This window comes from Varanus komodoensis, unplaced genomic scaffold, assembly GCF_004798865.1.
Source record: "Varanus komodoensis strain SLA01 unplaced genomic scaffold, ASM479886v1 scaffold79, whole genome shotgun sequence".
In the NCBI taxonomy this organism is placed as follows: Eukaryota; Metazoa; Chordata; class Lepidosauria; order Squamata; family Varanidae; genus Varanus; species Varanus komodoensis.
In genome coordinates, this window is record NW_025336467.1 from 2,219,358 (window position 1) to 2,239,092 (window position 19,735).

The 19,735-nt window shown below is 48.9% G+C and overlaps 2 protein-coding genes across 23 annotated transcripts in view; both read left to right on the top strand.

The window, feature by feature from the left end:
• The window catches only part of TCF3 (transcription factor 3), an 83,904-nt gene extending 77,663 nt beyond the window's left edge, over window positions 1-6,241 (top strand). For 15 of the 22 annotated variants that reach the window (XM_044453502.1, XM_044453501.1, XM_044453508.1 and 12 more), the window contains 2 exons: window positions 697-841; window positions 2,768-6,241. In XM_044453502.1, coding sequence (XP_044309437.1) covers window positions 697-839 — 143 coding nt within the window. In that variant the 3' untranslated portion in view covers window positions 840-841; window positions 2,768-6,241. Of the gene's footprint in view, window positions 1-145; window positions 373-696; window positions 842-2,767 lie in introns of all 22 variants that reach the window. The other 7 variants (XM_044453507.1, XM_044453511.1, XM_044453516.1 and 4 more) reach the window with 2 other exon arrangements.
• Window positions 6,242-9,388: 3,147 nt separating this feature from the next.
• LOC123035400 (cytochrome b-c1 complex subunit 10) lies at window positions 9,389-16,823 on the top strand. The gene is made up of 3 exons (XM_044453536.1): window positions 9,389-9,539; window positions 11,153-11,278; window positions 16,564-16,823. Exons 1-2 carry the CDS (start codon window positions 9,490-9,492, stop codon window positions 11,271-11,273), a joined length of 171 nt encoding a protein of 56 aa, XP_044309471.1. The 5' UTR covers window positions 9,389-9,489; the 3' UTR covers window positions 11,274-11,278; window positions 16,564-16,823.
• The last annotated feature ends 2,912 nt before the right edge of the window (window positions 16,824-19,735 follow it).

The window sequence follows — 19,735 nt, forward strand, 5'->3', positions numbered from 1 at the left end:
TTCTCCCCGCTGATTTGGCCTGTGCCGTCTTGGCTCGTAGTCGCTGTGGACATTTTTCCACCACACCTTGGCACCGTCCCCCTCCCTCCCCCCTACCCCCAAAGTCGCTACTCTGCTCCTGACTAACCCCTGTGGTGAACCTCAGCAGTACAGATGAGGCACTTTCCCTGGAAGACAAAGATCTGAGGGACCGGGAGAGGCGGATGGCCAATAACGCCAGGGAAAGAGTGCGCGTGCGGGACATTAACGAGGCCTTTAAAGAGCTGGGGCGTATGTGCCAGATGCACTTAAAAACAGACAAGGCTCAGACCAAACTCATCATTCTTCAGCAAGCAGTGCAAGTCATTCTAGGCTTGGAGCAGCAAGTACGAGGTATGACACAACCCGGAGGTCGCTCGCTTGTGCAGGCGGGCGGCTGGCGGTCTCCACGCGCGGGGTCCGCACGGTGCTTGCTCGCATGAGTGGCTCTGCCTGTTCTTCAGCCTTCGCTCCGGGTGCTGGGTCGAGGGTGCTTCCGGGTGGACTGCGGCTGCCACAAGGACTCTGCTTTGCTTTCCCACTTGCCTTTTCCACTCCTTTTTTCGCTCTTCTGCATCTTGGGGAGCAGAAGGGAAGGGAGCAGGGAGGCAGCTTTGGCGAGGTGCTCGTCTTCGGCTGCTTCTCTTCCCAACAGCTCGTGTCGCTCCCTTTCCTTAGAACGCAACCTGAACCCCAAGGCGGCCTGCTTGAAGCGGCGCGAAGAGGAGAAGGTGTCTGGCGTGGTGGGTGACCCCCAAATGGCGCTTTCAGCTGCGCACCCCGGCCTAGGAGATGGGCACAACCCTGTGGGACACATGTAAAGGTATCTTTTCCTGGCGCCTGTTGGGGTCTTCCTCGGAAATGCGAGCTCTTGCACGAACTTTTTGGCACAGACCCTTGCAAAGGTATTCCCCATGTGCCAAAACGTTTATGCAAGAGCTCGGCCTGTGGAGCCCTGGACTTTTTCCCAGAGCCCTTTTGAGTGTCCACGGACAGCAGTGAAAGATTTTTTGGCTTCACGGCATTCCACCAGTCGGGGGGAGTTTGCAAGGAAAATTGCAGCCAGCAAGGCAAGGAACTGTTTCCAAATGCTGATATTTCCTCTCTCCTCCCTCTCCAAAATAAAATTGCTCCCTGCTTAGTAATTCAGCTTAGAAATAAAAAAAATTTATGGGAGCCCAGAAAGCCTTTCTTTTGAGATTAATTGCTCAAGGAAGGACCAATTTTCTATAGGAGGAAAAGAGAGAAGAGGAGGCAGAAAAGGAACGTGACGATGTTGTTATTTCGTTCCTATCTTTCTCTGGGCAGTTCACAGCAGTTCCAAATTCATTGTACCTGTTCTTGCGGGATGGGGTGGAACTTAATCCATGGATGAATTGTTTTGAGGTGATTTGGATACAAAATTAATTGCCTGGCTTTGTCTTCTGTGAGATGTAAATAAATCCTTGCCGTTATTTTGAAGTTTGCAGGTACAGGGTATGTTATGCACATTCGGTCTCAGCCCCAAATCTTTTAGGTTCTTAGCAAAAACGCAAAGTGGGTGGGCCGTGATGGCTTGGTGCCAGAGGCAGGAAATCTGACTGTTGGTGAGCCACCACAAAGACGGCCCCAGTTACTCCGATAACGATCTCTGAGCCTGAGCAGAATACATGGCCAGACTTGGTTGGGAGAAGGTGGTGAGCTGTAAGATTCCTGTAATTGCTGCAGCCGCCTTGCAGGCACCCTCTGTACCTGCGTCTGGCTGGGGATTTGATGGGAGATGCAAGTCAGAATGTAGAAGCAGTAACTGAGCATTAATAACCCCAAGTCCAGACCACAGATGAGTTCCCCAGAGTTTCCAGTTAAAAAGTTAACCCTGCAACTCTAAGCCCTCTCCTGCTGGCTTAATTGCTGCATCTTATTTATGAGAGTGAATGTTCCGGTTTAAAGTGCTTTGGGATCTTAAGTTTTTCAGTTAAGATTGGTGGCTCCTGAACCATCTGTATTGGTCAGTTGTCCTTTTACCTGCATTCTGAATATGAGCATTTGCATTCCAAATTCCACTGCATGCCCTTACAGGTCATCTTTCGTTAATGCCCTTGAAGACGGTCCGGATACTTCAGATGGTGCAAAAGAGAGCAGCCAGGTTGCTGACGGGGGCTGGGCATTGTTCTTATATAACCCCAGTCCTCTATCAGCTCCACTGGCTCCCCATTGAAGTCCGGGCCCAATTCAAGGTGCTGGTTATCACCTATAAAGCCCTAAACGGCTTGGGACCTGGATACCTAAAGGAACGCTTTTTTCCATATTTGCCCTGAGATCGGCAGCGGATGATCTCCTCTGGGAACACTCCATGAAAGATAACAGGAGGCAAAGTACCCGGAGGAGGGCCTTCTCTGCGGTGGCGCCCCGCCTGTGGAACGCGCTCCCCAGAGAGGTCCGCCTGGCGCCGTCGTTATTTGTTTTTCGGCGCCAGGCCAAGACCTTTTTATTTAAACAATATTTTAATACTTGCTGATTTTATTTATTGGTTTTAAATTATTAAGCCAGGATGTTTCCAGATTTTATATGTATGTATGTCTATAGATATGTATTTATATGTTTGAAGCCATCCTGAGGCTTATGCAAATGGGACGGCATACAAAAATTCCACATAAATAAAGAAATAAATAATGCAGCCAGTTTTGCCACAAGAAACAGCATCTGTCGGACATCACTAGATACAGATATAGAGACGTGTATTTATCCCCCACCCCTTCTCTCTTCATAGATCATTTCTTTTCTTCATGTGGAACCAGACGTCTGTAAGAAGAAGGGGAAATCTGTTCTCACCCTCACACCCCCCTGCTGTGTGTCTGCACCTGAAGCTGTAGTCCTGTTTAAATACCGACACACGGCTGTGGAAGTTCAGTGTGCTCCAAGGAACTTCTTTTTTTCTTGAACAGAAAGAAAAAGCAACAACTTTATCAAAAGCAAACAAAAAAATTGCCTTAAGTCTATATTCTGGAATTGTCAATGCATATCCTTGAGTTACCCAGAGAGAAGTAGGGGCAAGGTGTTACAACTGGCTTGCATTCACAAATGGCCAGCAGAAGAAATTGTGCCTACGCATTTTTCTTTAAAAAAGCAAAAAGAACATTAGTTATGATGATTTTTTTAAATGTAGAACAAACATAGTGATGCCTTTGAGTTTTTTTAAAGCTTCTTTTGCATCTATGTTTTGTAAGCAACAAGAAAAAAATTGTGTAAAAGAGAGAGAGACTTGGTTCCCCCGTGTTTTTTTTTTTTTCTGCTGCTGTTTCTATAGTTTAAGTTGGATATTTTTTATTTGAGATCAACCAGAAAAAATAAAAGTTAAGAGACTGGATGTTTAGTAAAATCAAACAAAAAAGAGGGGTGGGTGAGTGTTTGTGTTTGGGATCTGAGAAAGCCACAAGCACCAATTTAGCTAGGCAGGCTAATAAAACTTTTTATAAAATTAGTACCTTCCAGGATAAAGCAGGATGTGCCGATTTCATCTCTCTCACTTTTGGCTACTTTGAATATTGGAGACCTGGAAGGAGAAGTTAAGTCCAGCAGCAGATAGTTCTTCTGTCTATCATCTCAAAGGACATGACCAATAGCGATGCTTAAAAATCTGATATTTTGTCCTGCCCTGCTCCCATCTCCACCCCAGAAATATTTGTAGTCCCATTTTAATGGGAGGTGAATGAACTACAATAAAGAATTTCTTTTTTGCGGGGGGCATCCCAACCGAAGATGATGGTGTGTCTGAAATAAGACACGTCAAGTTGCGGGAAAACATAGACTTAAAGAACAAGGTGGAAGAAGCTGGGAGTACATTCAAAAAGGGGGAATGCCGTTTTTCAAAAGTGTCTGAGCAAACAAATGTGGGAAAAGGGTGTGGAACAAGACAACCAACTCTCCCATATTTGAGACAGAACAAAGACCCCTTGGGGGAGAAGAACAAAAGCACCAGGAGGGTGTGTCCGGCAAGGAGGCCCCAATCCTTGAGAGGAGGTTATTGCGGTTCCCGCACATCCCAAAGACAACGGGCACGTGAGCTCTCACCGCACTGTGAGACTCCCGGTCCGTTTGAAAAACGCTCTTCCGCAGCATGCGGGTCAAGCCGTCCCATCCCAGGCGGACTTCGAAGGGGGCTTTTCCCATCTTGTTGTAAACAGGAAAACGCCTGGTCTTGGTGTCCCCTCCATTTCCGGATACATCATTGTAGGGTTGTACCCATACTGGTGTGGATGGGGACAGGGAGGCGACTGGGGGTCCCGAATCCAGTGGCCCAAAGGGGTTGACTCACACGGTCTCTTGCTTTCCCATGTGGCTGCCTTGGCCAACTTTGGCCTCCCGGTTCCAGAGGGACAGGGCTTGTTTGTGGGATGTTGCCGCTTCGAACTGTGAGGGGGCGAACATGGTGGAGAATACCAAGCCTTCTGCTGTGGTTCCTTTCCAACCTACACTGCCTGAAATGCCAGAAGAGAAACCTCTCCGGAAGGGTTCTCCTTTGGGGGGACGTTGCTTGTGGATGCTATGAAAGCCGTCCCTCATCACAGCCATGAGAAGAAGAGGGCTGCTCTTGAATTAGCCAAGAGGGACCTCCCACAGACGGCCGAATTGCGCCAGTAGTCACATCCGTCATTGCTTTGTCCCAGTTGCGGCGTTCGCATTTTCTGACGGTGCAGTGTTTCTCCTGATGCTGCCTTGGGGGAGGTTTTCGAAGGAAGGAGCAGAGGAAACCCACTGCCAGCACTACAAGGTCCCCAAAGAATGCTGCCTGCCTTATTCCATCCCTTTTTCTATACAGATGATTGCAGAAACCACAACATTCTCAACTTGGGTTGAAAAGAGCTTTGCATATCTGGAGTGGGCGAACTGTTGAATATCTCTGTAAAGAAACCATCTAACCAATTCCTACAAGTGCCAGATCCTCCCAGATGGCTTCCAAATCTAACCGCTCCAAACAGACTCCCCCCCCCCACACCCACACCCCTTTTTAAAGTTGTTCATTTCTTGGTTTTGTTTCAGTTTGTGAAAGTATTTCTGTTCTGTCGAAGGCGAACTTGCCTTTCTATGGATGTGTCTCCACTACAAACTCTAAACTAGTTTCAGAGCAGTTTATCTAAAGGAGTCCTGCAGCTGCGTTAATTCCCTTGAGGCTCCGCTTCCCTCGAAGTGAACCCCTCTTCCTAGCCATTATAGCTAATTGGGTTTGAAACCAGTTTTAAGTTTGTAATATAGATAACATCCCAAAGGGATAATTTATTTTTGTTGGGGATGGGGAGGGGAATCAAGGTATTTTTGAGACAAGAAGGGACAACCAGCAAAACAACAAAAAAAGTCTTAGGAGAAACAGCATCAAGGGAAAACTTAATTTTTTTGTTTGTTTGTTTGTTGAAAAAAGTATCCGGGTTCAAGCAATGCAGAGAACAAAATGTAACTTGATTCCCATTAAGATATATTTTTTTAGGAGGGGTGGTGGGCTGTGTATTTTTCAGCCCTTTTAGACTATTTGGTGGGTTCCTTTTGTTATTGGGGCTTTTTTATATGAGAAACATAAAAATGGGTCCTTGCTTTTTGTGGGGAGACCCCAGTCCAGTTACAGTTGGCCATGGGTTGAATCCTATGGAAACAAAGTTTTTTAGGGGGTTCAAGTCATATTTAACTGCACTTGGATTGGGGCCTCGGTGTTTTGCTGCCTACCATGTAAATCCAGCTGTACGTAACAGGTTGAGATAACTTGTTATTAAATCAGATACACATTATAGTTTTTAAAGATATATATATAGTATAAATATATATATAAATATATGCCTAACCCCAATAAAAATGGAAAAAAGGAAAAAGGTATTTGGGGGAGGGGAGGGACAAGATGGGGGGGAAAGATTTTTGGGACTAAATCACAATTTCTGGGATGGGGAAGCACGGGGCTAACAGTTGTGTTTCCGAGTGCCTCAAGATACGGATTGTGTTCATTTTTTTAAAAAAAATAATTTTATACAAGTGTCAAGAAAAAATACCGCTGGCTGGATTATTTGGAATTTTTAAATAATCCTTAACTTTTTTAAAAGTAGAATTTTGAGAACTGTCCTGTATATAACAGTAAGGTAGCAATAAATGTGACATTTTATAACAATATTACCTTTTTTTCTCTCCCTTCCCGTATCTGTCTTTCAGATGTTGTATACCTATCGATGGAAAAGTTGTAATAAAGGGTTTACCTTGTACTAAACCTGCTTTCTCACCTTTGGCTTCATTTCTGCCCCCTTTGGGCTGAATTTTGGGAAATGAAGGATGGATAGTAACACACACACCCTATTGTAATGAGGCTTATCTTTTTCAGGCTAAGTGTATAGCAACTAACGACAATGACAAAATTTGAGAATGCACTTTCAAAAGAGAAAAGATTGAGCACAAGAGGTTGCATTTAGTCTGATCTTGACTCGTTTGCCATAAGAAAATAATGGAAAAAGAACTAGTGTGGTAATTTATGCCTCAGTAAAATGGTTTAAAAAGGGACACAGATTCTGAATGCTGCCTCTGCTAATTTGAATGTAAAGATACACAGAAGGAACCAATTACTGTAATCTAAATTGGGTGGGCATCCTCTAAGAATCGTTTGCATATGCTTCTCTAGCTCGACTGAATTTGCTGGTATGGTAAGCAGCAGGAAAACAGCATTTTTCCGTGAAAATAAGGGTCATGGTGGGATCTTTGAAAGCAAAATGTTTGCCCACATTGAGAGGCCATTTATGCTAAAAATGTTGTACCTGAGATTAACATTGCTTTTTACTGTTTTACCCATCTTCCCCATGTTTGGATACTTCCAAAGGCTTTTGATATTTAAAGGCTTAAAATCCTTTGGACAAGATGCTTTCTTTAATGCTAGTACTTAAAACTTCAGTGCCATTGTTAAAGAAAGCTTCCTTATTTAAGAAAGATGCAGGTAAATTTGAAAGGGTCCAGAGGAGGGTGACAAAAATGACGCAGGGTTTGGAAACTGCCCTGTGAGGAGAGACTGAGGGAACTGGGCATGTTCAGCCTTAGAAGAGAAGCCTGAGGGGGGACATGGTATTCCTCTGTAAGTCCCTCAAAGGCTGTCACAGAGAGGAAGGTCAAGATCTCTTCTTGCTAATGCCAGAGCATAGGACATGGAATAATCAATTCAAGCTGCGTCAACCCAGATTTGGGCTGGATAGCAGGAAAAGCTCCCTCACTGTCAGAGCAATACAAGAGTGGGACCAGCTGCCTGGAGAGGTGGGGGGCTCTCCCACACTAGAGCCATTCAAAAGAAACTGGGCAGCCACCTGAGTGGGATGGTGTGAACTGGTGTCCTGCAACAGCAGGGGGTTGGACCCGATGGCCGCCTTGGCCCCTTCCAACTCTACTATGATTCTATGATTATCCTCTTCAGGCTGAAAATGCCTCGTGACCACAGATTATACCCCCCCCCCCAAAAAAAAAACTCCTCTAGGAATAACTTTGATTAACTTGAAACCCTGCAGCGGTTGACCAGTAGATGATATTATAGTTAGTGGTGTGCTGTGCTGGTTGAAGCGTTGGACTGGAGATCCAAGATATCTGGGTTCTCGTTCCTGCTTGGACGTGAAGCCTGCTGGGTGACTGGGCCAGTCATTCATTCTCAGCCTAGCCTGCCTCACAGGATTGTTGTGGAGATAAAGATGGAGACCAGTACTATGGCTAGCTTTGGGTTCTTTGCAAGAGGAAGATAGTGGGACAGGCACAAACTTGTAAGAGTCAAAATAAGCCAGAGAAGTTGCAATATTCCAGCTACGGTTCCAGCAAAGGAGCAAAACTCCAGCAAAGCTTAAAGCTCTTTTTGCCAGTGACCAAGTTTTCAAATTCCAACTTTTTTTTAGAATGGAAGCCACCAAACAACTGATATTCCAGGGAAGGGATGGAGCCACCAGGGAAGCCCCAGTGGGCCAGATTTGGTCCATTAACTTGAGGTTCTGCAATTGTTGACCTAGTTAAAAACTGAATCTATTCTAGGAAGCTGATCCTAGAACTAGAGCTGGGAACTGGAAAGATCTCAAACAGTCAAAAAGAAATCATTCTTTTATTAAATTTTCGTATTGCCCAATAAGCTGAAGCGCTCTGGGTGGCTCACAACCATTTAAAATCTATCTGAAGCTTAAATGCAGCTGTTGTTATTCTTCGTGGTCTCTGTGCATCACACATAGGGGCTAAAGTCAAGTCCGACCCATCACGACCCCATGGACAACATTCCTCCAGGCTTTCCTGTCCTCCACCATCCCTCGGAGTCCACCCAAGCTCACAGCCACTGCATGAACATTTACATAAATTAGAATCCCAGTATAAAATGAAGCAAAACTTTGCAGCAGTACAGAAACTGAAAATGTTCTGCAGAATTGAAAACTATCTGAAACTAGAATTGCTGTGAAAATAAGACTGTCTTCCCCTGGCCAGGCACACTTTCCCTGAGAAGTTCACTCCATAGTTGGTGGTGGAGGACACCACAAAAAAGGCCCTGCTGTATATGCCACTATCAAATCTGTCTGGAAAGAAGCCCTTCCTCCTGAGCACACCTGTTTGTTGGACTTTGAGGGAGAGGGCAGAATTTGGGCAGAAACATTCAAAGGCACCAGCAGGAGAACCCAAAGTGTGCAGCTTCCCCAGGGAGCACAGAAGTTACAGGAATGTTGAGGCTCCCTGGACCCTTTCTGCTGCCTGGCCCCTGGTCTGCAGGGGAGAGGAACACATGACCTGCCCAGCTGCCCCAGCCCGGGTGCGAAGACCGGGTGCAGCTTCGTTTGCAGATCAGCAAATAAATTAATTGCAAGCCAAGTTAATTGGAAATGTAGTCAAAGATCTTCTGCGTCCCAGGCAGGCAATGGGATAGGCGCCCCTGTGGAAAGCCCTTCAGGCAGCTGCGCGGACAGCCTCCGTTCTGCGCCCTGAGAAACAAAACAAGCCGCGGGAGCCCCATGCGGAAGGGCTATGGATGACGACATCCACGAGCGCAGCGCATGCGTGCTTAGGGGAGACGGGCAAGAAGGGCGGCGAAGTTCGCCTCAAAGACTTATATTTAGAGTGAACATAGACTTAGATTAGGGTAGACTAGACTCATGTACTACGCGACATGTTTTCTCCTTGCGGCGGTCACACATGTGGTGAGCTGCTCATTAAATTCTAAAACAAAGGCCAGTCAAGTGGCATCTGAATTTCTCCATTGACTTCTAGGCCCTTCTGTCATTCTCTCGAGGAGGAAGAGCAGGAATGGCGCTCCCAAAACAAAAACAGAAATCGGACACGTGTAGAAGCGTCTGCTGGAAAAGTCTATGGGTCAGCAGAGCTGGGCGAGTCACCCGCAGCGCGGCACGGCGCATGCGCGTCTACGGCGGAGCGCGTCGCGGAGGCGGAGCTCGGCTTCGGGAAAAGCCCGTACGGCGGAGTGCGCATGCGTGTGGGGAAGGTGACTTTCAGGGGGGCAGCGCGATGCTCAGCAAGCTCGTGGCGCCGCGCTACCGGCAGCAGTTGCGCAACTGGTGAGTGGGGGGGGGGGACTGGCCTTTGTTCGGCCCCGCCCACCGCCGCTTCGCGGGGTAGCCCCCCCGCAAGCTGCGGCCCCTCCTTGGCCCGCTTCCTCTTCGCCTGCAGACGATCCCCGCCCGACCTCTCCTCTGGAAGGGGCGCGGGGCACGGAGGCTTCTCCTTCCCAGTCTTCAGAAGGCCCCAAAAGCGAGGTTTTGCTTGGGGTGGGGGTCCCTCCCGCATTGGCAGCCCCTCCTAGGCTCCCTTTCCCCTCCGCTGGCCCTGGTTGGGTTTGCACCTCTTTCGAAGGCTCTCCAGTGGCATACCTGGCGGGTAAGGGAGCACCTGCCAATTTGCAAAGCCCCCCCCCCAAGTTTCAGAATAGAAGGAGACCCTCTAAAGCACCCCAGGCGAGCCAGGTAGGATCAGGGCTGCAGAATGCTAAGCAGCTGTTGCATGCGGGCGCGGGGAGAATCCCATAGACCAAGGGAAAGGAGGCCATGGTCGGCTGGAGAGGTTTCCAGGAGTCCCCCGTGCTGTGATGCTTTGCTTGTTTTTATAGCAGATTTATATCTTCTTAAAAAAAGAACTCCAAGCTGTTTACACCATTTTTCTCCCACAACAACAATCCTGTGAGGTAGGCTGGGCTGAGAGACTGGAGCAAAGTCGCCTAGTTGGTTCCATAGCAGAGCTTGAGCTGCAGCCCTGATCGCTTAGCCTGGCCAAGAGCAGCTGATGGAGGAGCCCCTTACCAGAGTGGCTCTGCTTGATTGAACCCAAGGGCCAGCTGGATCGCCCGGCGCTTCTCTGGGTGTCTTTGGGAAGCCCACAAGCAGGACGTGGAAACAGCCCCCTACCTATCTCTGGCCCACTCCTTAACAGCACACTGTGCCCATCCATGGAGGTTCTACATAGCCACAGCTTGCCCCCTTGATGAGACCACTGCTGCTGCATGAGTTTGGCTCTCCCCTTAGCCTCATGGATTAGTGATGTGTTTGTGCATGACTTCAGCAAAAGGGAGAGAGGGTGGAATCTTCCAGGACTTAGCTCTCATGATTGGATGATTTGACCTTTGGAGTTAGGACGGAGTAAGAAAATCTCTCCCCACACTGTTGCCTATTTTGCATAACTGTTATAGCACCTATTATGATATTTTGCGTAGCTTTATAAATGTCTGCTATTGGTATATCCCATGAGCTTTTTTCAGAATCAACTTAAAAGGTCCTTTCTGGTTGGAACTGCAGCCCTTGCAACTTAGCTTCTCAATAGCATTTCCATTTCTTTCCACTGGGTGGCAAAAGACTACAGTTCTTGGTCTCCCCAGTGTTAATTATTTTTTCATGTTGTTCCCAGTGGCTGTGCTCATCAGAAGAGACCCTCCTGGTGGTACCCAGGATTTTGGAGGCCTGGTCCATCAATGCTCAAAATGGACCTTTAAGTTCTCAGGAATCGCCCACCACTGCAAATTAAGCCGGCACTTAATGGTGCACATGGCAGGAAACAAACTGGATCTGTTCACACTGCAAGCCTGCAAGACACATCATTAGGTTTGGCAATGTTGCAACTTTGCAGTAGTCCTGGGAATATAAACTGTGCTATGAATCGCCTCTCTTCCTCCCCCCTGCAGGATGCCTTCAATGGCCACGTGGTGCTCAGTGGGCGTTGTGGGGATGATATGGGTCACAGACTGGAAACTGATCCTCAATTATGTCCCCTGGATCAACGGCAAGTTCAGAACAGATAACTGAGCGGGGTAAGGTTTCAGCCATGTGGCTTTTCTCTCGGTGGAGTTTTTTCCCGGCAGCAGTGCAGTCTTTCACTTGGGGAGGGCGGTGGTGGTCTTGTGTTATGCCAAGAAAGATCCCCCAGCCCCTGCCCAGTTCTAAGCGTGGAGCTGGGGAGGGTAACAGGAGATTCATCCCTGTGTCGGACACACACAACCCCCCTGCTGTTCAGCAGCTGCTGGCGGCCAGAAGCTGTCATCGCTGATTGCTCGGCCTCTTGATTCTGAAGCCCGTAGCATGGATGGTTGCACTGAATCCATAAGCATCCTGTGCTTTCTTCCTCCCCTCGTTTCTCTCCTTCCTTTCATTCCTCTCTGCACGCCTGTTTACCAGTAACCCAACAGGGTTCTTGTATCGCCTTTCCCTCCCTTTCCTATCTACCGCCTTGTAGCCCAGGGGGTGCAGAACCCACGTTCAGAACCATGTCCAGGAGCTTTTGGTGCCCCGTTGAACTGTTTCCCCCAGTTACCCGTCTCTGGGTGCTGTCAGGGTTCAGGAAAGCTCAGGGCTACATGCCTGTCCCCTCCCCACTACTGTGGGGCAGCCCCCCCTCAGGGAATTGGATATGGGGTGTGCTTGTGCCTGGGTGTGCCAAGGAGGATGCAGTAGGGGCTGCTCGGAGAGTTTGCTTGCACGCTTCTCTGCCTCAGCCTGAAGGCTGTTGCAACCTGTGCAAAGCCGGGGCTGCTTGAACATACATAAAGCTGGGGTGCAAGTGCATACAAACCAGTAGGTGGCAAGCGTTATTTTCAAATAATGGAATCTAGCGATGAGTGTTTATTCCAGCATAGCACTAGGAGATCCAAATCCAGCTAGGACAGCTTTCTGTAGCCCTTTAATTTATTAAAGAAATGAAGAAAGAATAAAGTTTCTCAGGCCCCAGCAGTCAGTCCTTTATTTATTAGATTTATATGCTGCCTTTCTTCTTTCTTCTTTCTTTATTTAGGAAGCTTCTATGCTGCCCCATTCGCTGAAGCCTTGGGGTGGCTCATAACAATAAATAATCATAATATAATCATAATATAAAAACAATATAATTTGAGACAACCTGGCCAGAGATATAGAATAAATAAATAATATTAACAGTTAAAATGACATTTAAATAAAAAGGTCTTCGCCTGGTGCCAAAAAACAAATAACGACGGTGCCAGGCAGAGCTCTCTGGGGAGCGCATTCCATAGATTGGGCGCCACCACAGAGAAAGCCCTCCTCCGAGTACTTACCCTCCTAATATCCTTCACGGAAGGTTCCCGGAGAAGGGCCTCTCCCGCTGATCTCAAGGGGCAGGCGGGCATATATGGATGTAAGCGCTCCTTCAGGTAACCAGGACCCAAGCTGTTAAGAGCTTTATTGGTCATAACCAACACCTTGAATTGGGCCCGGACTTCAATGGGGAGCCAGTGAAGCTGACGGAGAACTGGAGTCATGTGAACATAACGCCCAGTCCCTGTCAGCAGCCTGGCAGCTCTGTTTTGAACCAATTGAAGTATCCGGACCATCTTCAAGGGCAGCCCCACCTAGAGCGCATTACAGAAGTCAAGTCGGGAAGTGACCAATGCGTGTGTCACTGTTGCCAGGCAGTCGTTCTCCAGGTAGGGATGCAGCTGATGGATCAGCCGAAGCTGAAGGAAAGCGCTCCTTGCCACCGCTGTCACCTGAGCTTCCAGTGAAAGCTCTGGGTCAAGGAGCACTCCCAAGTTGCGGACCCTGTCCCTAAAAGGGAGTGCAACCCCATTCAGGACTAAGTTCAGGTGCCCTTCCCCAAACCCTGATCCACCAACCAACAGGACCCGGCCTTGTCTGGATTGAGCCTCAGTTTACTGGCCCTCATCCAGCCCATTATCTTGGCCAGGTACCGGTTCAGTACAGCCACTGCATACCTGGATTGATAGAAAATGAGAGGTAGAGCTGGTTATCATGAGCATACTGATGATTCCACAGCCCACACCTCCTGCTGACCTCTCCCAGCGGTTTCATTAGATGTTGAATAGCAAGGGGGACAAAATGGACCCCTGCAGTACTCCATGGCAGAGCTGGAACTCCATGGCATAGCTGCCATGGCACAGAGCCACAGTCCCCCAGCACCACCTTCTGGAATCGGCCGCTGAGATAGGAGCGGAACCACTGCAAAGCAGTGCCTCCGACCCCCAATCCCGCTAGCCTATCCAGAAGGGGTTGGGCCTGTGACATGTTGAGACAGCCCCATGGAGGCCATGAAGTCCTGAGCTGCCCCAGTCAGAACAGTCTCGGCATGGAGATTGAAGTCCCCCAGGACGAACATCCTGGGGGTCCTCAACACCAGGTCCGAGATGGTCTCTGTCAGCTCAGGCAGGGAGACTGTTGGGCAGAAGGGTGCACGGTGCACCAACAGAATCCCCAATCTGTCTCGGTCACCCGACACCAAGTAGAGGCACTCTAGCCCTAGCCTCGAGGGGACTGGAAGCCCCGTGAGGGAGATGAGGTTCAGTAAACCAAAGCAACCCCCCTCCCCTCCCTTCCAGGCATGGACGGTGCTGGACCAGATACCCGGGTGGGCACATTTGAGAGAGGGCGACATCCCCCCCACTCCCGCCCAGGTCTCTGTTATGCAAGCCACGTTGGCCCCCTCATCCACGATCAGGTCGTGGATGAGGGACGATTTATTGTGGACCGACCTGGCATTGAGCAGCAGCACCGTCAGGCCCGGGGGGCGGTTGACAAGACTACCTGGAACCCTCTGGCTGGGGGTAAAACCAGAAGGAGGGACAGGTGTCAACCATCTTTCCCTCCTATGCGGACACGTTAAACCCCCACTGCTGTAACGTCCGTTGCCCATGACCACCCCAATGGCAGCACCCATGGGCTCCCCAGGTAACTCAACCATCGACGTGGCCAGGGACAACTCCATAAAAACAGATTAAAATACAATAAAAACATTCAAACTATACAAACTCCCCGTCTACCCCCCCGATATAAAATTCCACCCACTGACAAAGTCCCTCGCCAGCCCAGCCCCCGCAAGGCCGCAAATGGCAACCGCCCTTTGGCCGTCACCGTTTGGCCACTGGCCCCAGGCCTCGACCGGCAAGTTAAACCGGCACCCGGCCGCACCCCCCCCCGAATCCGGTGTTGCTCTCACCGACGCCGGCGGGAGGGCGCAAGGACAGGCGCAGGGAAGCCACCGGCCGGCCGGCAAGATGATGATGATGATGATGATGATGATGATTACATTTCTATGCCGCCCCTTGCCGAAGCCTCGGGGCGGCTTACAACACAATAAAATACATTGAAATACAATAGAACATAATAAATTACCACTAAATACAAAAATACAAAAAATACCCTGAGATATATGGCAAGGTGGCGTCTCCCTCCTCAGCCGCGACGGTGCCCAGCGTCCCCATCCCCGGGATGGACTAGCGGTGGCCGTGGAAGCGGCGTCAGCTGGCCCTCGGGCCCGGCGGCGTGCCTCAGGTCTTCCATGGCGTGGGCCTCAGTGGTGGCGGCGGCACGGCAGGTGTTGCAGGGAGGGAGGGGGGTCCGATCCGGCTTTCAAGCGGCCTGTGTCGTTCTGCTCTCCTCATCCCCACAGCAACAGTCCTGTGAGGAAGCCTGGGCTGAGGGGCTGTGGATAGCCCAGCTGATGGCATGACTAAGCGGGGACTATGAGCCAGGTTGCTGACTAAAGCACTACACCATATGGGCTCATTATCTCTCTGTTTATCGGAAATGCACCCCAATTAACTCAGGAGGGCTTCCTTCTGAGAAAATAGATGTGTTGTGCTCTAATTTTCATCCTCTTCTGCTCTTCCACTTGCTGATGTAACCATGCAGCGTCGCTTTCCTTTAAAAGCGTGCCCATGCCTGTTCTCTCACTGCCTCTTCAAACTCTGGTGTTTTGCTTAATACCAGTCCTAATTACGAGTTCCGCAGCCACTGGAAGTTCGCTTCGTAATTGCACTCGGGAAATAAAGCTGCTGCCCAGCTGCAGGTTTAGCAATTTGTTGACAAAGTAGCATTCCCTTCCCACCCTCGTGAAGGTGGGCATGATCCAAAACAGGGGTGTTCAACCTCAGAGCCAGTTCCATTCTGGGGCTCTTGGGGGCTTCCAGTTTAAGGGATGGGGCCTAAGAAGCAAACAGACTGGCAAGTCTTAGCTTTCAGCTCTTACAGCCAGAATATTTTCGGTTCCCAAGATGTCTTTGCTGGCCACAGCCATGCCGTATCTTGATTGCAACCTAGCATGGGGCCGCCTTCCCAAAACTGTCACTGCTCATCCAGCTGTCCCCGGACAAAAATTCAAGTGCTAGTCAAGACCTCCCTATGACTTGGTGAGAGGCTCTCTGAAACACCACCTTTTCCCATACAAACTGGTGCAGTTCCTAAGATCTGTAGAAGAGGCCCTCCTCCTTATCTTCAGGGTCAGCTTCGGTGGCAGCTCGAGAGAAGGCCACTTGGGTGGTCGCTGCCAGTGGAGGGGGCTATATTTGTTCCCTCTCTCTGATCTTTTGGCAAGCAAAAGCCGCTTTATTGGAGAACCACTGACTGTATTTTTAATTCTGTACTTAGTACCTTGTTGTTTCTTAACTGGCTTGACTGCCAGGTTTGGTAGGGAGGTGGGGTACAGCTAAATGAGTTAAAAGAATCATTTCAACCTTTTAGCATGGGGAAAAGGCTGCATGGAAGCCAAGACCAGTGGTGTAGTGGTTAGAGCGTGGGACTGGGACTCAGGCGATCCGGGTTCAAGTTCCCACTCAGCCATGGAGCCAACTGGGTGACTTTGGGCCAGTCACAGACTCTCAGCCCAACCTACCTCACAGGGTGGTTGTTGTGGGGATAAGATGGAGGAGGAGAATGATGTAAGCTGCCTTGAGCCCTTTGTAGGAAAAAGGCAGGATATAAATCAAAAATAAAATAAAATAAATTGAGAAAGCCAGACAGACACCTGCAACTGCTAAGGGAAGGTGGGGTGTCCTGGATCCTCAGAAGGAAATTTGGCCCCTGGCCTGAGGGCTTTCATACTTGATTTGAAAACATGCGGTCCTTGCTTCAGAAATACTGCCTTTATGCTATGTTAACAGGTAAACGAATTGAATAAAATCATGTGGTTAGCTAATTTTAAAAATGCTCATGAGCTTGTACCTTAGGAGAAAAATTGGGGAGGGAAACGCTAAGCAGGGTTGGAATATCCAGTGGGAGTCTGTTTAGATGACTCTTGTTCGGCCAAGCAGTCCTACAAATAAATCCTCCTTTTTTCCCCTCTTGTTTTGTGCAGGCCAGGATGCTTTCACTCTGACCAGCTCCTTTAGCTCGTGAGACTTTCAAAACACCTGGTGCCAACTTCTGTGAGATGGAGTGATCGCTTCACATCTTACTGTTCAAGAAGGGAATAAACCTTGCAAGATGGTCCTGTGAAAACAAGAAAACTTTTTGCAGCATGTGGGCCTGTGCAGAACTGTAGAATGTTGTTTGTCCCTGTTTGATGTGATGGGTTTCACCCAGGAAGTTGGCCAATTAAAGTGATCCAAATACAAAGACATGAGTTAACGTTCAACTCTGTGCATGCGTGCGTGTTCACACCACACCTCCAAAGAGTGCCATGTTGAGGATGATATTCAGAAGTGTAAAGTGTTATGCTTGGAAAAGAGGCAAGGCCAACCTTCCTCTTACAAAGGTTTCCCTCACTTAGTACGTAGTTTCTATCTCACTATCTCATTCCATCCAGCAGTTTAAATATAACAACTTTCATACTTTCAGCCTCTTTGGGTTTAGTCTTTAGAACCCAGAAAATGTTGTTGTTATCCAGCTGGGCTGAGGCATGCTAAGATGCTAAGTGTCTTTCCAGCGTGCTAAGATAAATTAAGTGTCTTTCCATCCCTGGCAGTCTAAGGAATCCAGCAGCAGGGTGATGGTCTGTTGTGTTTCTGCTGATGACTGCTTGTTAGCTCACCTGATTCCAAAGCAGGTGGCTCACCCTGGGAAGTGGCTTATGTAGGAAGGACCTTTTTTATTGGTGGAGTAGAGCCTTTCCAAAACATACTCTTGGTGGGCAGGATTATTTTATTTGCAGTATTTTTATTCTGTTTTTCAGAGGGAGAAAAGGTGTCCTTGGCAGGAAGGGGGAAGCCAGCCTCCTGCTGTTCCTGCCTGGGCTGGCGGATGCTCTCTTTCTAGCTGTCTGGCTTGATGTTACTCCTGGGAAGCAGGAAGGATGGGCTTTGCAGGCCCTGGGTGCTGTGGTAGAAGCTTACCTGAAATCGTGGGACTGTTTTAGTACCTGAGCCATCAAACATGGAAGCAGAGATTTGCATGAGCAAATGAGAGCCCTCCACAGGCAGATGGCAGTGGGGCGGAGGAGGTTGGCGGCCCAACTCCACAAGGGAGAAGGGATGCTCACAGCCTGCCTCCACCTTCTGTCAGTCTGTGGCTTCTCTGCAGCCTCTTTTGAGAGAGAAGGAGGCGGAGTGAGTCTACAGACACAGAAGACATCCACCATGTTGAAACTCGGCAGGTGTGGTCTGAGCTGGGAGGGTTTTGAGTTCCACCATGAAAGAAAGGTGGGGCATGAATACAATAAAAATCTTCATATGGTTTCACTCACTAACTTCTGCATCATGTTGAAAGGGGCAAGTATACCCTGGCTTGAACTTAGACAGAGCGAGTCAGAAGGGGTCTCCCGGGCCATCTAGTCTGACCCCCGACTCCAGCTGGCTCCGTTCACGAGTTGTTAACTTCATGCTAACCATTGGTTTGGAAAAATGTGTTCAATTATGGAACACTTAATGATTAGCAACTCTGGAAGGATGGGACGCACGATAAATAAGACGAACAGGCCAGGTCCACATGTTCCTGAAGTTTTCCACCACAACAGCACCATTTTTCTTGGTCAACTCAGATCCCATCAGCATCTGTAAAGTTGGGATGTTTTCTTCTGGTGTGTATCATTTGCAACATGCACCTAAGGATGTAAGAGCATGAGAAAAGCCTGCTGGATCAGGGCCAGGTCCACCCAGTCCAGCACTCTGCGCACACGGTGGCCACCCAGCTGCCCACAGGCTCCCCCAAGCGGGACGGGTGCAAGACCTCCTCCTGCCCAGCCCCTCAGCAATGGATGTATGCAGCTGTGCCACCCCTGGTGAAGGGGGTATCCCATGGCCCCTGCTCATCCTACCTGACCCCTATACCTGCGATGATGACTCAGGATCACTGAAATGAAGGACCATCTTCCCTGGAACTGCATAGCCCAACATTGGGGTGTGTGGGGAGAGTCTTTGCATGTGGTCCCTGCAAGGAATGTGGCCTAGGAGGCTACACATGCGGCAGAGCCTTCTCAGTGGTGGTACCCTGATGGTGGAACTACTGTTAGAAAGTCGACTGCCCTCTGCACTGCTGTCATTCAGGCATATTTATTCAGACAAGCTGTTGCGGTACAGGCATCTCTCTTCTGGTGCCATAGGGATGGTTTTCTTGCTCTGTGCATGTCTAATTTTAGAGTTCTCTTTTTGATGGCGTATTTCCGTATGGGTTAGTTGTCCTGGGCATCTTACGAAGCAGAAGCAGAGAGGTGTGAGATGAAGCAGCCAGATTCTTGCAGAATAATTATGATGGGTAGAAAACTTTATGCCGAAGTGATATACATGGAATGAACCCCCAATTCCACCCAAGAACCTTGGCACAAACAGGAAAAATATCCCTGTTTCTTGCACGTGTGCAGGGCCAGCCTTCGGTCCCCTGGCTCTGTCCAGATGGCAGTGCAGACTGCAGCCTACATATCTGGAAGGCTGGACTTGTTTTGAAGGCTAAAGGGAACTTCCCCGAGCAGAGGCAGTCTTTACAAACTGAGAAGGGCTCTTGTTTTCCTCTTGCTGCTTGTGTGCTGGGGACAGGATATTGCGCTAAATGGTCCATTTGGTCTCATGTAACATGATCATTCTTGGGTGCTTGTAGGCGCAAGCAGTGGTTTTGGCATGCCTAAGCCCAGCTGTTCACATCATACATCCAGCTGCAACATGGAAATAACACAACTTGCCTACTTCAGAGGACTACTGTAAAGATTACTTAAATAAGCCACCTGATTTGTGTTAGAGGGAAAAATAAAACCAACAAGGCTGAAGGAAAATCTATAGGGTGCAGCCATAGAAAGAAAACCAGGTCACAGCAAGAATGAACTTTGATGTCTCTACACCAATGCCCAGAGTATGGGAAACAAGCAGCATGAACTTGAGCTCATAATAAAGGTAAAGGTAAAGGTTTCCCCTCGACATTAAGTCCAGTCATGCCTGACTCCAGGGGGTGGCGCTCATCTCCGTTTCCTGGCCGAGGGAGCCGGCACTTGTCCGCAGACGGTCTCTGTGGTCGTGTGGCTGCATGACTAAACACCGAGGTGCACGGAACGCTGTTACCTGCCCACCGAAGTGGCACCTTTTTATCTACCTGCATTTGCATGT